The following is a 15,407-nucleotide window of genomic DNA, read 5'->3' as shown; positions in this document are numbered from 1 at the left end:
GTGGTGGACAATAAATGCCCTAAATCACCTTAAATTAAAGTCTCTTGTGAGCCTTGAGCTGCCTTTGTGAGGGGAGGCTGCCTGCTGTACCTCTGGAAGAGTCGCTGTTCTGGCTTCTTCCAAGCTGTGCTGGGAGTGGGGCATTTTCTGATTTTTCTCTGCATGGGTTTGTAGGATTGCCTCTGTCAGCTGCTAGGGATGTCAATGTCACACCAATTTTCCTTATTTGCTACAGAGTTGTTGTTGTTTAGTCGTTTAGTCGTGTCCGACTCTTCCTGACCCCATGGACCAGAGCACGCCAGGCACTCCTGTCTTCCACTGCCTCCCGCAGTTTGGTCAAACTCATGCTGGTAGCTTTGAGAACACTGTCCAACCATCTCGTCCTCTGTCGTCCCCTTCTCCTTGCGCCCTCCATCTTTCCCAACATCAGGGTCTTTTCCAGGGAGTCTTCTCTTCTCATGAGGTGGCCAAAGTATTGGAGCCTCAGCTTCAGGATCTGTCCTTCCAGTGAGCACTCAGGGCTCCATTCAGAATGGATAGGTTTGATCTTCTTGCAGTCCATGGGACTCTCAAGAGTCTCCTCCAGCACCATAATTCAAAAGCATCAATTCTTCGGCGATCAGCCTGGTGCAAAACATAGGTTGTTTCACTGCAGAGTTGGGGCTGTTTTGTGTATGTGGGTGGGTGGTGTTGGAGTGGAACCAGTCAATCACAGCCTTGACTTTATCATGATTATGGGTTGGCGAGACACTTCCGCAACAAAGAGCAGATTCTGAAGTATAATATTTGCAAGACTGAAACCTTTTACCTTACTCCCATGACAAACTAATGACACTAAAAAGAAATTCTAATTTATTCTGGCAGCTGCTTGACAGTGGACTGGACTTCATCAGAAGGTGGTGGACTCTCCTTCACTGGATGTTTTTAAGCAGAGGTTGAGTGGAAATAACAACAACAACAACAACAACAACAACAACAACAACAACAATTTTTATACCCAGCCCTTCCCGGTTCAGAAAGCCGGGCTCAGGGTGGCTAACAACAAATTTAAAACACTTAATTGATGCAACAAAAAACAGCATAAAACGTGAATAACAATAAATTCAGAATTAAAAAATCAATTTAGGGGGGAAATCTATCCAATAAACATTAGATGATCACCAGGGCTAGCTGGTTAAATTAGCCCTATTTGGGCCAGTGAAGAGACCAGGGGAGAATGAGCTGTGGGATCCCAGAGCGGGTAGTCTTCATAAAAAGGGGAGAGGGAGGGAAGGAAGGGGAATAAAATATCAGGCTAAGTTCAAACTGAAAGCCAGGCGGAATAGCTCTGTCTTACGGGCCCTGCGGAAGAAGTTAAATCCTGCAGGACCCTGGTCTCATGGGACAGAGCATTCCACCAGGTCGGAGCCATCACTGAGAAGGCCCTGGCCCTGGTGGAGGATAATCTGACTTCCTTAGGGCCTGGGACCTGTATGATTATTCATGGACCTTAAGGTCCTCTGTGGGGTATACCAGGAGAAGTGGTCCCATAAATACGAGGGCCCTAAGCCACAAAGGGTTTTAAATGTCAAAACCTTGACATCTGTAATGGATGCTTTAGTTGAGATTCCTGCATTGCAAGGGGGCTGGACTAGATGATCCTCAGGATCCTTTCTAACTCTACAATTCTGTGATTCTATGTATAATCCTTAAACTTAATCAGCTTTTCTCTTTTTTGTACAGCAGGTGTGTAACCTTGGTCCACCTGCAGATAAGTTTATATTTCTTCGATAAAAAGAGCTCTTTTGCAGGTAATAAAAAGCAGACTCTGCAGGTATGTACCTTGAAACACCTTTTAGTGGCTCGCTTTATCTCTGGGAAAGAGGAGTGCTCTTCTTTTCCGATTAGATAAAAACCTGCGATGGCACCTGGTGATCTCAAAACTGCTCGATAGGAAAGTGCTGATAAATGTTTAAAATTCCCGAAGGCTGGTCCGTGCTGGTCACGGAGTTTGCAGTCTGGAAAAAGAAATCCCAAAGCTTGTTCCTTTGGGCTGTTGAGAAGGGGGGGGGGGTGAGCAGTCTGGTGTAGTGGTTATGGTGTTGGCCATAAAGCTTTCTAGATGACTTTGGTGTGAGGATAAGATGCCACCATCTGCACTTACTCTTGGAAGGAAGGACAGAACAAAAGTGTAATATAATGTAATACCAGAGGAACCTCATTGATTCTCATGGGATTAGAGGAACCTTTCTGTCATTTACCCTAAAGAGCTGTTTCTTCATTCTAATAGTGCTCTCCTGCATGCAGCTGTAAGAGGAAGCCAAAGATTTCTTTTTCCTAGAGGTGCCGTTATTGACAGCTTGTATTGGGTTAGAGCCTCTGATCATTTCCACCACGTAGCAGAGCACCCGACGATTCTCAGCTCCTTTATCACCATCAGGATCCTGCCTAGTTTGCTGGGTGGCAGTCCTTCTCTACAGTGGCCCCCACATTGTGGAATGACTTCCCTTCTGAGTTGTGCCCTTTTCCCAGAAGCCTTTGCAAGTGGAGGATGAGATCAGAATATTCCCACCTCCCCAGTGCATTGTTGTCGCCATTTCTGACTGCTGTTGATTCAGTTTAATTTTTGGTCCAGTAATGAGTATGTTACACATAGTTTACTTCTTGTCTTGAGTTCCTAGAGCCACATGTTTAGGGTAGGGCCATAAGGTAAAGGGACCCCTGACCATTAGGTCCAGTCGTGGCTGACTCTGGGGTTGCGGCGCTCATCTCGCTTTACTGGCCAAGGGAGCCGGTGTACAGCTTCTGGGTCATGTGGCCAGCATGACTAAGCCGCTTCTGGCGAAACAGAGCAGCACACAGAAACACAGTTTACCTTCCCGCCAGAGCGGTACCTATTTATCTACTTGCACTTTGACGTGCTTTCAAACTGCTAGGTTGGCAGGAGCAGGGACCGAGCAACGGGAGCTCACCCCGTTGCGGGGATTCGAACCACCGACCTTCTGATTGGCAAGTCCTAGACTCTGTAGTTTAACCCACAGCGCCACCCCGCATCCCAAGGCAGAACAGAGCGGTACTATTACTTCTCCTGATCTGGACATTATCATTCTACTGACGCTTTTGAAAGGTTCAGCCTGCCATCTTGATTCAAAACGGTTGTATCCAGACATTGATGCAAGCCTGTTCCTTCGTCTCAGGAACCGCCATGCAAAATGCGCTCCCGATCTCGTTAGAAGTGTCCAGATGAATAGAGAATAGGCAAGGGAACACAAGAATCATCTAGTCCAGGCATAGGCAAACTCCGGCCCTCCAGATGTTGGGGACTACAATTCCCATCATCCCTGACCACTGGTCCTGTTAGCTAGGGGTGATGGGAATTGTAGTCCCAAACATCTGGAGGGCCGGAGTTTGCCTATGCCTGATCTGGTCTAACCCCCAGCAATGCAGGAACCTTTGGCTCAGCGTAGGACTCGAATCCACAACCCTGAGATTAAGAAATCGCCGGCAGGCTCAAGTGATGCGTTGCATCATTGTATTGTAGGTTTTGCTACATGGAAGTGGTTCCTTGAGGAGAAGTAATGGCTACTAGCCATGATGTCTGTGCTTGGTCTCCACATCTGGAGGAAGCAATGCTTCTGAATAGCAGCCACCGCAAACCACAGGAAGGGAGAGGGCTCTTGTGCTTACATTCTGCTTGCTGGTTTCCCAGAAGCATTGGGCTGGACGCTGTGAGAACAGGATGCCGGACTAGATGGGCCATTGGCCTGATCCAGCACTCTCTGCTTACCGTATATTTCGCGCCATAGGGCGCACCGGACAATAGGGCGCACCTAGTTTTCGGGGGGGAAATAAAAGAAAAAAAATTATTCATTCAACTGGCTGTCTTGGCTTCCTCTTTAGCCACGCGCAACCTCTCCAGCCGGGAGAGGCTGCGCGCGGCTTTACAGCGAGCAGGATGGATCCCGCTCACTGTCTTGGCTTCGTTTTTAGCCGCAGGGCTGGGGCGGGGGAAGCCTGAGCTTCCCCCAACCCCAGCCCCCAGAACAGGTCCGGGAGTGGCAGCAAGGTTGTGCGCAGCCTTGCCACCGCTCCCGGGGCTGGGGCGCGCTCTGAAGGCTTGCGGATAGCTGCCTGAAGCCCCGGGAGCGCAGCGGGAGTTGGTGCTGCACTCCCCGGGCTTCAAGCTGCTATCCGCAAGCCTTCGGAGCGCGGCAGGAACTCCTGCTGCGCTCTGAAGGCTTGCGGATAGCTGCCTGAAGCCTGGAGTGCACCGACCCCTCTCACTCTCCAGGCTTCAGCAAAAGCAACGCGAAGCCTCCGGAGCACGGAGGGAGTGCTCCCTCTGCACTTCGGAGGCTTCCCGTTGCTATCGCTGAAGCCAAGGAGCTTGCATTCGCTCCATAGGACGCACACACATTTCCCCTTCATTTTTGGTGGGGAAAAAGTGCGTCCTATATACGGTACATTCTAAAGTGTGAAACATCCACATTGAGCATGATGCACCCATGTGAAACAGCCCCACAGTTGCACAGATAAAAGGCATCTCTCTCCCCCAATTTCCTCTGCTTTGGGGACAGTTTCTAATATGGGCACTTTGCATTCCCTGAAGCAAGATACGGGCAGCCTTCTGTCCAACACCTGCTGTGTTCAGATTGGACTCTTGGGCTCTATTGCTGGTCCTGTCGCATCGCGTGGCTCTTCCTTCCCCATCTGTGCATCTGACGCTCCACCTACAGAAACAGAACAATATTCGGCTTGGAATGCTTTGCAAAATTCTTCCAATGAAGGGAGGGGGGCACACGCCTAATTGCTTTTTAATTGTGTCATGCTGCTGCGGTTGGCACCGCACCTCTGTTCCATGCAGCAGGTAAAAATATAAAAACTCAAAAGACTTGAGATAAGATAGCCTGTATTTTTTAAATCCAAGCTGGACGTGCCGTTTCTCTCTGGTGCGAGTACGCTTGTGGAATTTAAAAGTTGAAAAAGGTGGTTTCTGTGTGGGCAGCGAATGGGAGAAAATGCTTGTTCTATCAATTATGTATATATATTTTTAATGTTGCCTCTTACTTCCCTGTCCAAAGGGGCTCGTTGAACACGCTGGGTAATGCTCTCTAAGCATTACTAGGCTTGGCACAAATGGAGCATATAACAGAGTGCCTTTTTAATTGTCCATTGTTATCTAACTCTTTGGTTGTTTAATCTTCCTTCCCTCTCCTGGCAATGTGAAGGATGGCAGCCCGGCGTGCGCTAAAGGCAGTCCTGGTGGATCTCAGTGGAACGCTTCATATTGAAGACTCGGCTGTTCCAGGGGCCCAGGAAGCTCTTAAAAGGCAAGTTATCCCTTCCAGGCACCCCTGAAAGAACAGAAAACAAACGTGTAAAAAGGCCATTTTCACAAAGGCTGCTACTGGGCAAGGAAAAGGTCTTTTCCAACATCAGGGTCTTTTCCAAGGAGTCTTCTCTTCTCACGAGGTGGCCAAAGTATTGGAGCCTCAGCTTTACGATCTGTCCTTCAATGAGCGCTCAGGGCTGATTTCACTACCCTGAGGAGTCTCAAAGCGGCTCACAATCTCCTTTCCCTTCCTCCCCCACAACAAACACTCTGTGAGGTGAGTGAGGCTGAGAGACTTCAGAGAAGTGTGACTGGCCCAAGGTCACCCAGCAGCTGCATGTGGAGGAGCGGGGAAGCGAACTCAGTTCACCAGATTACGAGTCCACCACTCTTAACCACTACACCACACAGTTGTTTCTACAGCTCCAAATACAGTCTTGTATTTAGGCGGCTATCCCCAGGTCTGCACCCTATAGAGCAGTTGCAGCAGCAGGGGACCACTCCTCCTCCACCAGTTCATGTGCCTTCCCCTAAGAGCTGCATGCATGCATGCTGGAGACTATGCCTCTGCATGCAAGCTGCCTCTGCTCTTCCCTTTTCAGTCCCTTCCTGGTTCTGGGAGACAGTGGTGCAGGAGAGGGTGGGGAAGCACCCAGCCTGACCTGCCTCTTCTTCCTACCCGTCCTGCGCCCCATCTTCCAGCCTCCGACTCTTGCTTCCTGGCTGGTAAAATTCCCCATAAACCACTGCCTCCCTCTCCCGAACCAGAATCCAGCCCTCACTTTTCCTGGTGCACACTCTGCAGTGTCTTGCCAGTCCCTGGCATGCACCTGACAACATTACAATGTCATATGTGTGAAACCAAACTTTCCCTCCTGTCCCACCCCCCATTACACTGGGACATTGGATTCAAGCTTGAGTGATCAAAAGCCATAGGGCTCAGGTGGGATTTCTCTTTCTGTTAAACTCCAAAGATCCAGGAGTAATCTTCTTAGCACTTCCGCTTGGCACCCCTCTTGTGATAATGCGCTCATGTTATCTTCTGATGAAGCTGTTCCATGAATGCGAGAACAAAAACATGTTTTTGCCGTGGTTTCCGAAAATGGCAGCGTCCTAAACTGCTTACCCTGTTTTTCATGGGTCAAGGCTGCGCAGTGCTCCGGTTTCCATCCGGTTTGTGACCAATACGACAAAGGAGTGCAAGCGAGATTTGCTGGAGAGGCTGAGGAAACTCGAGTTCGACATCAAGGAAGATGAGATCTTCACGTCTCTGACGGCAGCCAGAAATCTCTTGGAGCAGAAGCAAGTCAGGCCCCTGCTGCTTGTCGAAGACAACGCACTGCACGATTTCAAAGGTATAGTGTCCTGGCGCCAATTTGCTGGGAACTGTAGTTTGCTAAGGGACCTGGGTACCGTAGCTCTGTGAGGTCAGCACCCTTAACACTTTGACAAACTTAAAGTAAAGTGGCATTATAATGCATCCACGGTATGGTGTGATTGTGATCCTGTTGGATAAAGGTAAAGTTTATACATTTGTTGCTCCACCCACTTTTGTCTCTGGCCCCGCCCACACCTGGCATGTGGCCCCTGAAATGTTTCTCAGAATGAAATGCGGCCCTCAGACTGAATAGCGTCCCTCATCCCCGATACGTGAACAGTAGGATCTATTGACTGAGGCCAGTGAACTTAGCTCTTTATTCAAGGAAACAAAGCAGGGCTCAAGCCTAGTGGTCTCAGCAACCCTTTCTAGGAGGCCTCATCCTGATGCGAGGACTGAAGGTCCCTGCCTTCCCCATAGGACTCCTCCTCTCCAGGGTCTTTCCCACATAGTCGCAGGCTGTGTCTGCGCACAACTACCTCGGCTCTGCCCGTTTTATTTCTCTGCGGGTTCTAAGAGACCAGGGGGAAGGGAGCTCATTGCAGCGGGAAGGGAAGACTCCCTGTTGGCTTCAGCAGCCTGCCTGATATCTGCCTCTTGGCCCCTTCCTTTCCTGCCTTCGCTCCTGCCTCTGATTCTGAACTGCTCTCTGCCACAGCTGCTTCCTGCTCACTAAACCCTGTCACTCATGGGTAGGCAAACTAAGACCCAGGGGCCAGATCTGGCTCAATTGCCTTCTGAATCCGGCCCGCGGACAGTCTGGGAACCAGTGTGTTTTTACATAAGTAGAATGTGTACTTTTATTTTAAATGCATCTCTGGGTTATTTGTGGGGCATAGGAATTCGTTCATTATTATTTTTTGAAATATAGTCCGGCCCCCACAAGGTCTGAGGGACAGTGGACCGGCCCTCTGCTGAAAAAGTTTACTGACTCCTGCTGTCACTTCTTCAGCTTCTGCCACCTCCTCCTCCTAGTCTTCTCCCCCTGACTACCCATTGCCGTTCCACCACCACACCCCAGGCTCTGAGTCTTCTTCTCCTGGAGGTTCCTCGGCTGGTGTCTCCTCTGCATCCAGCCAGTCCATGACATTCCCCGAGTGGTTGTGTGTCGATTGCCAGGAACCGCGCGGACTTGCCCAGAGAAGCCCTCATTTCACTGGGAGAGTCTGCTATCTGTCCTGCAAGAGATACACAGTCGCTTTAGGAACTGCAGCAGACCATTACAAGACTCGAGCAGAATTAGCTTTCTATACTGCAGACTTTAATTAAAGTAGAGCACAGAAAACATGTATACTATATTCTGATCGCTTAATGGACCGTTTGCATCGTTCAGCGAAATTCGTACGACCCATAAACCCTCTATGTCCATGACGAGATGGCTTATATTGTTTGTTTGCTTTATTTAAAGCTTAATTGAGGGTTTCTTCTTCTTTTTCTCTTCCTGCTTTTGCTGCCTGTCTAAAGCTTAATTTGGACTTCATAGTTTGGCAATGCAATAGCTCGACTCCCATCTGAAGTTCCAGATCTGTGGGGTTTCTTATGCATCTGCTTTCAGCTGTGGCGCCTGTCTTGGCAGATAGGCTCATAGCTCCTCCCCCTGTGACCCCATTCAATCCTTTGGGTGCCAATTAAAGGGTCATATCCTACTGCAAGCTTAATTTGCTGCACAGGGGGATGGAGGGTGCAGCTAAGGAGGGAAGTGTTAAGCCTGTCCAGCTGCGATATTCACAAAGATCACATCCCCACCAATTAGGCTTACAAAATGCTTACATGCTTCCCCTCCCAGACTCATTCCTGGGCAGAACATGAGTGTGTGTCAGAGCACAAATTGGGTACACTTCCTTTTGCATTGGCCCTGCCTTCTACCAGCAGGCGGCCCCCAGAAAGCTGGCCAAGGTGGAATGTGGCCCTTGCCCAACCCCCCCAAAAGTCCCTCCCCTCCGCGCTTTCGGTCAGCTCTGATGCACACTTCTGTGGGTTTTCTGCCTCGCTCTTCCCTCCATATCTAGTGGTTCGGGTTTTTTTAAACTCCGGTTTTCAATAGTTTAAGTACGCTGAAAGATGTTTAAGCTCCTGTTAGTAACTACTATGGAATTATTCTTGGATAATCTTCATATAAGATTGCTCGCAGATGGATGAGTGTAATCCATCCTTTGGTTAATGGACCCAGATGCTCCCAGAGAAAGTTGCAAGCGAAATCCACACCAGCTTGCTTTTCAGTTCCTGCGTTTTTGTTTTGTAATAATGTTGGAGAGGGCATTGTGGGGCTATCCGATCAGCAACCGATGCCCTCCTTCTGTTAGCTTCTACAGTAGAACTTTCCCTATGCTCCCCTTTTATGTGTCCTGCACCTTCCCCACATCTGCTCCAGAGGATTGGGGCACCCCCCCAAAAAAAAAAAATTAAGAGGTGTACAGCTGGAGGTGGGTTAGGGTTGCTGATGGAACAAGTTAATTGGATGCCACTCATGTTCCCTATGCCCAGTTTGAACAGCTGCCATCTCTAACGCTTGTCCATTGAAGGCATTGTCCCTCTGCTATTCAGCTAAAGAGACTTGCAGATCCATAACAGCCCCTGCCCTCAGGTCTGCAAATTACAACACATGACACAAAAGCGAGGAGGGAGGAGGAAGCTCAGGCAACCCGTTCTTAAAGCTGCAAAGTTCTTATAATGCCCAACTTCAGTGGAAAAAGTTCAGAGACAGCAGTGGCAAAGAGGCGAAAAGTTCTAGCAGAAGAGTTCAGCAGAATCAGCACAGTGGACTTGGGTCCCTTTCTCTTCTGCCACCTGAAGATTTCACGCCAAGGCAATTGTATCAGTAATGATACGATATCTTTATTGTCATTGTCCCATACAGAACAATGAAACTGAAAAATCTACATAAGACATTCAAAAAGCCCTAAAAACTCTGAAACCCCATTTTAAAATACAATATACTCCTATAGAGACTCCTTATACTGCTTTTAAAACCAGAATTGCATTTGGGTAGAAACTGTTTCTCAGGTGGCTAGTCCTAGTCTTTATAACCTGTTGGTTAAACCACAGAGCCTAGGACTTGCCGATCAGAAGGTCGGTGGTTCGAATCCCTGCGATGGGGTGTGCTCCCGTTGCTCGGTCCCTGCTCCTGCCAACCTAGCAGTTTGAAAGCACATCAAAGTGCAAGTAAATAAATAGGAACCGCTCCGGCGGGAAGGTAAAAGGCGTTTCCGTGCGCTGCTCTGGTTCGCCAGAAGTGGCTTAGTCATGCTGGCCACATGACCCGGAAGCTGTACGCCGGCTCCCTCGGCCAGTAAAGCGAGATGAGTGCCACAACCCCAGAGTCGGCCACGACTGGACCTAATGGTCAGAGGTCCCTTTATCTTTACCTTCTTCCAGAAGGCAGAAGCTGAAAGAGATCATTTCCGGGGTGCACACTAAGTCAATGTAAGGCGAGCTATTTGGCTGTCCTCTTTTTTTTCCAGGGATCGATACAAGCGAGCCTAATGCTGTGGTGATAGGGCTTGCTCCTGACCACTTCAATTACCAAACGATGAACAATGCATTTCGGTAAGTCGAAACGACGTGACAAAGAGTTTCTTTATAAGAAACGACTTCCTTTAGCCCCCAACAGGCAATTAACATTTGGCACAAGCTCAGTTTCTACCTGTCACATAGCACACCTCCAGATAACTTTATGACGATACTGTCCCAAGGGTTCTTTTTATTACTGGGAGGACGTCAGCAGGGCTTGGTGGTACCAGGTGGAATTCCTGCGTCTCCAGGGGCTTTCAGAGCACAATGAGTCACACTGTTGTCCTTCTAAGTAGGGAAGGACTTTGCTATCTGTTATGGCATTGATGGGGAAACCTGATGCTTAGAACCTCTCCACCAGGCCCTTAGAGCTTTCCCCAGTCAACACACCCTCCCGGGACATTTTTGCTAATAAATAATATAAAGAGAAGAGGCCCAGCCAAAGAGGACTTTGCCAAGTGCTCTCTCAAACCAGGTGGCAAGAACTTTCCCTGACCTTCTCAAATGACAGGGCCTCCTGGATTGTCCGTTAGTTAATGAATTCTGGAAACAGATTGGTATAGAAATATCAGGAATTGTGGGTAAGAAGGTGGAAATATTTAAATTAATGGTTCTTATTAGCCTGAGTGGGACACGGGTGGCGCTGTGGGTTAAACCACAGAGCCTAGGACTTGCCGATCATGAAGGTTGGTGGTTCGAATCCCCGTGATGGGGTGAGCTCCCATTGCTCGGTCCCTGCTCCTGCCAACCTAGCAGTTCGAAAGCACATCAAGTGCAAGTAGATAAATAGGTATCACCACGGTGTTTCCGTGTGCTGCTCTGGTTCACCAGAAGCGGCTTAGTCATGCTGGCCACATGACCCAGAAGCTGTTTGCCGGCTCCCTCAGCCAATAAAGCGAGATGAGCGCCACAACCCCAGAGTCCAGCCATGACTGGACCTAATGGTCAGGGGTCCCTTTACCTTTACCTTTATTAGCCTGAGTAGCACCAAGTTAGAAGCAAAAGAGAAATTTAAATGAGTAAAATTGATGGTAATTGCAGCCAGATGGGTTATAGCGAGTAATTGGAAAAATGCAGAAGAGCTAGGGGTGAACCAATGGAGGGGAAAATAGAAAAATATTATAATCTTAGAATATCTAACTGTGAAGATACGTAAAATGAAAGGGTTTAAGGTCCGTGAGGAGGAGGAGGATTGGTTTGAGAAGATATTGAATTATTTGGGCAGGTTTGAACAATTTGGGGCAATTAAAATGTTAAAAGTTAAATAAACCTTGTGGAGGGAGGAATGTTAAGGTATATAGAATTGTGCACATGGTTGATTTGAATATGTTATTATTGATTATGTATACCCAATGTATCAGCCGCCTGTGGGGTTTCACGGTTTGTTTTCAGTGTTTGTGTTTTGGTGGTTGGTAAAAAAATTAAAATTAACAAAAAAAAATTACAGGGCATCTTGTTGGCCACTGTGAAAACCATTGGCCTGATCCAGGAGGCTCCACTTACGTTCTTATTTTCCTCCCGCCCCATCCTTTCTCAAGACTGATCCTCGATGGCGCTCCCCTCATAGCTATACACAAAGCCAGGTATTACAAAAGGAAAGACGGGCTCGCTCTCGGCCCTGGACCTTTTGTCACGGGGCTGGAATACGCAGCCGACGTGGAGGCCACCGTGGTGGGGAAGCCCGAGCAGACGTTCTTCCTGGAAGCCTTGCGTGGTGCCAGCTGCACGCCAGAGGAAGCCGTCATGATTGGGGACGTGAGTGCCTGAGCATGTTAACCCGCCTTCAAGATGGAGGCTCTCGCGGAGTGTCCGGGAACCAAGCAAGCCTAACATTTTTGTTCCCCTCTGCCTTGGCAGGACTGCAGGGATGACGTGGGAGGCGCCCAGAACGCTGGGATGCTGGGGATACTGGTGAAGACGGGTAAGCACCATCTCACCGTGCCTCTTGCTTGTCTGGGTGGAGGCTAGAGGGATGCATGCGTGTGCAGGATCTAGCCTACTGCAGAAAGGAAAAGTTTTAAATGGGGAGATGTAGACACTTATCTTTGGTAGGTGCTAAGCATGTCATAGGGACGCGGGTGGCGCTGTGGGTTGAACCACAGAGCCTTGGGCTTGCCGATCAGAAGGTCGGCGGTTCAAATCCATGCGACGGGGTGAGCTCCCGTTGCTCGGTCCCTGCTCCTGCCAACCTAGCACTTCGAAAGCATGTCAAAGTGCAAGTAGATAAATAGGTACCGCTCCGGCGGGAAGGTAAACGGCGTTTCCACGTGCTTCTCTGGTTTGCCAGAAGCGGCTCAGTCATGCTGGCCACATGACCCAGAAGCTGTACGCCGGCTCCCTTGGCCAATAAAGTGAGATGAGCGCCGCAACCCCAGAGTCGGCCACGACTGGACCTAATGGTCAGGGGTCCCTTTACCTTTACCTTTATGCATGTCATAGGTTATCTTGTTATTATCCACGCCATGGGCTGCTTATTTATTTCACAAGATTTATATACCACCGGACACCTCAAATTGTTTGATCCCCCCCCCCAAAAAAGTTAAAAGAACCATTTAAAACATTCAAACAAATACCGTATTTTTCGCTCTGTAAGACGCACTTTTCCCCTCCTAAAAAGTAAGGGGAAATGTGTGTGCGTCTTATGGAGCGAATGCAGGCTGCGCAGCTATCCCAGAAGCCAGAACAGCAAGAGGGATCAGTGCGCACCAATCCCTCTTGCTCTTCTCGCTTCAGGGATAGCCATGCAAAGCCTCTTGAGCATAGTGGGAGCGCTCCTCCCTCTTCGCTCAAGAGGCTTTGCGGTGCTTTCTTGTTTTTTGTTTGCCTCCTCTAAAAACTAGGTGCGTCTTATGGTTAGGTGCGTCTTATGGAGCGAAAAATATGGTAACTAAAAATCAGATTAAGACATATGGCAACATTCTACATATCTGGGCAGGCTTGTCTAAACTGTTTTTAGAAGGGGCTGAAAAAAAGGGGGCCTCCCTTATTTCAATAGTCAAGGAGTTCCGAAGTGTGTGCTGCCACAAGAAAAGACGGATTGCTTACAAATGCAGAGCAAGTATCATGGCACCTGTAACACCACCAGTTTTGCAGAGCAAAGAGGTCGAGTGGGCATAGTTGGGAACGGTTATAATGCATAGATGTCGGGAATGTGTTATGCCAACGCGAACCAGGCGTTGAGACGGAACCTTTTCTCTCTGCTTTTGTTACAGGGAAATACCGAGAGGGGGATGAAGGCAAAATTACTCCTCCTCCATACTTAACTTGCGAGAGCTTTCCCCATGCTGTAGATCACATCCTCCGACATCTCCTATGAAGAAGCCTGCAAGAGTTACACATGGCCATCACATGCCAAAGGCTGAATCATCCGGTGGCATCCTCAGCAGAGCCCAGACTTGCTTGGGGAGCTCTCGCTGGACGGCACCAAGCGATCACATTTGAATGCTCTCCCCAGAAGGGTAGCTTCCTATGCATAGGAATTACAGAGAAGAGTCGTAGCCTAGCCTTCACCCTGCCTGGCATGCCAGTTTTCTTGTTCTTTTCACGGCAGGGAGAGCTCAAATAGATGTCCCCCTCCCCCCTCGTCTGCTGTCTAGCGTGGCACCTTCTGCACTTTTGCAGAAAGCATAACTCAGTTAGTCCTGCGGCATGACATTTGAACGGAAAAGGAGATAAACACTAAGCCCAAGCCTAGTTAAAAAACAGCGAGGCATGAGTGGACTGGCCTCTCTCTTCCCTTCCTGTTCCACCCTCTTTCCCGCACTGATGCCATGAACAGGGGAATTCTCAGGTGTTGTTTCTGAGCTCTGGGTGATAAGTGTGTGTGTCAACAGAACAGTGCTGGTTAATAACTGAGTTTGTATGCTTGCCAGAGTCCAAAAGCAGCCAAGGTTCGCCGTTCACCTAAACAAAGTTTTTGATCAATCCAAACATCACCAACCACATTTAAACCACTTTATGGTAACGTGTGTGGTGTGTTTTTTTTTAAAGCGACATGGTAAACGGTACCACAAGCTATCATTTACTGGAAGTCTAAATTGCAAAATATCAAGGGATTATGTTTAGGTTACTTACCATGCCTAGCCACTTTCCTCCTCCTGATCCAATTAAGTACAGCCGGGCTGCATCTTAATTAGCGATTCTTAATTTAAAGCACTCCTACCATTCATAATCATATTCATGGCTGAACTTCTGCCAGCCCATTAATAGAGGCCAGGGTTGTTTTTCAATTTTTATGCACAAATTAGAACTACCAGGGCTTTACAGATGTTTTAATTAGGTGGGGTTATTAACAGGAATGGCTTGGAAACAGAGATCTGGCCCATAATGGCTTCTATAGACCATGAATTTCTGATGTTAGACTTCAATGGGGGCCTATTAATTTGACAGTTGCAAGGTTTCATTGGGTTGGGGGAGTCGCCCACCCTTTTCCTTACGGAGAGGGAAAATCCTAGGGAAACCATGGGGACAAATTCCCCACTTTTTATGGGGTTTTGTTAGTACAGCTGTAAAATGAAATTGCAATTTGAAGCAAGTCCCATCCTTCCCGCACCATGTTAACAGCACCAAAATGAGCTAACTTTTGTAATGGCAGTAAATGGCTTTTCTGGACCATTTGCAAAACTAAGAATGAAGCCCTTTTTGTTTATTTTATGGTGCTCCTGAGTGTTAAATTATTAGACTGTAATTGTAGCAGCGGCTTTACTGAAAGAGCAGGTTTCTTAATGAGCTACAGCTACAATCTCTTTTGGATGAAAAAGACACCAGGACTGTAACGGAGACCGTAGCTGAGTGGAAAGAAGATTAGGAACGCTGATCAGAGATTCATATAACAAAAAGGTAAAGGTACCCCTGCCCGTACGGGCCAGTCTTGCCAGACTCTAGGGTTGTGCGTCCATCTCACTTAAGAGGCCGGGGGCCAGCGCTGTCCGGAGACACTTCCGGGTCACGTGGCCAGCGTGACAAGCTGCATCTGGCGAGCCAGCGCAGCACACGGAACGCCGTTTACCTTCCCGCTGGTAAGCGGTCCCTATTTATCTACTTGCACCCGGGGGTGCTTTCGAACTGCTAGGTTGGCAGGCGCTGGGACCGAACGACGGGAGCGCACCCCGCCGCGGGGATTCGAACCGCCAACCTTTCGATCGGCAAGTCCTAGGCGCTGAGATTTTACCCACAGCGCCACCCGTGTCCCCACTTTCATATAACAAA

General features: G+C 48.6%; 1 protein-coding gene across 1 annotated transcript; it reads left to right on the top strand.

Annotated features, from left to right (window-relative positions):
- The first annotated feature begins 4,467 nt into the window (after positions 1–4,467).
- Positions 4,468–14,852, top strand: HDHD2 (haloacid dehalogenase like hydrolase domain containing 2). The gene is made up of 6 exons (XM_053408546.1): positions 4,468–5,309; positions 6,458–6,666; positions 10,151–10,235; positions 11,738–11,954; positions 12,057–12,120; positions 13,412–14,852. Exons 1-6 carry the CDS (start codon positions 5,209–5,211, stop codon positions 13,513–13,515), a joined length of 780 nt encoding a protein of 259 aa, XP_053264521.1. The 5' UTR covers positions 4,468–5,208; the 3' UTR covers positions 13,516–14,852.
- The last annotated feature ends 555 nt before the right edge of the window (positions 14,853–15,407 follow it).

Source organism: Podarcis raffonei, chromosome 11, assembly GCF_027172205.1.
Source record: "Podarcis raffonei isolate rPodRaf1 chromosome 11, rPodRaf1.pri, whole genome shotgun sequence".
Lineage (NCBI taxonomy): Eukaryota > Metazoa > Chordata > Lepidosauria > Squamata > Lacertidae > Podarcis > Podarcis raffonei.
This window is presented reverse-complemented; position numbering and strand designations above follow the sequence as displayed.

Coding starts and splice junctions, on each gene's coding strand:
- HDHD2 (XM_053408546.1), top strand. CDS start 5,209: ATGGCAGCCCGGCGTGCGCTAAAGGCAGTCCTGGTGGATCTCAGTGGA. Junction 11,955..12,056: donor AAGCCGTCATGATTGGGGAC/GTGAGTGCCTGA, acceptor CTGCCTTGGCAG/GACTGCAGGGATGACGTGGG. Junction 12,121..13,411: donor GGGGATACTGGTGAAGACGG/GTAAGCACCATC, acceptor CTTTTGTTACAG/GGAAATACCGAGAGGGGGAT.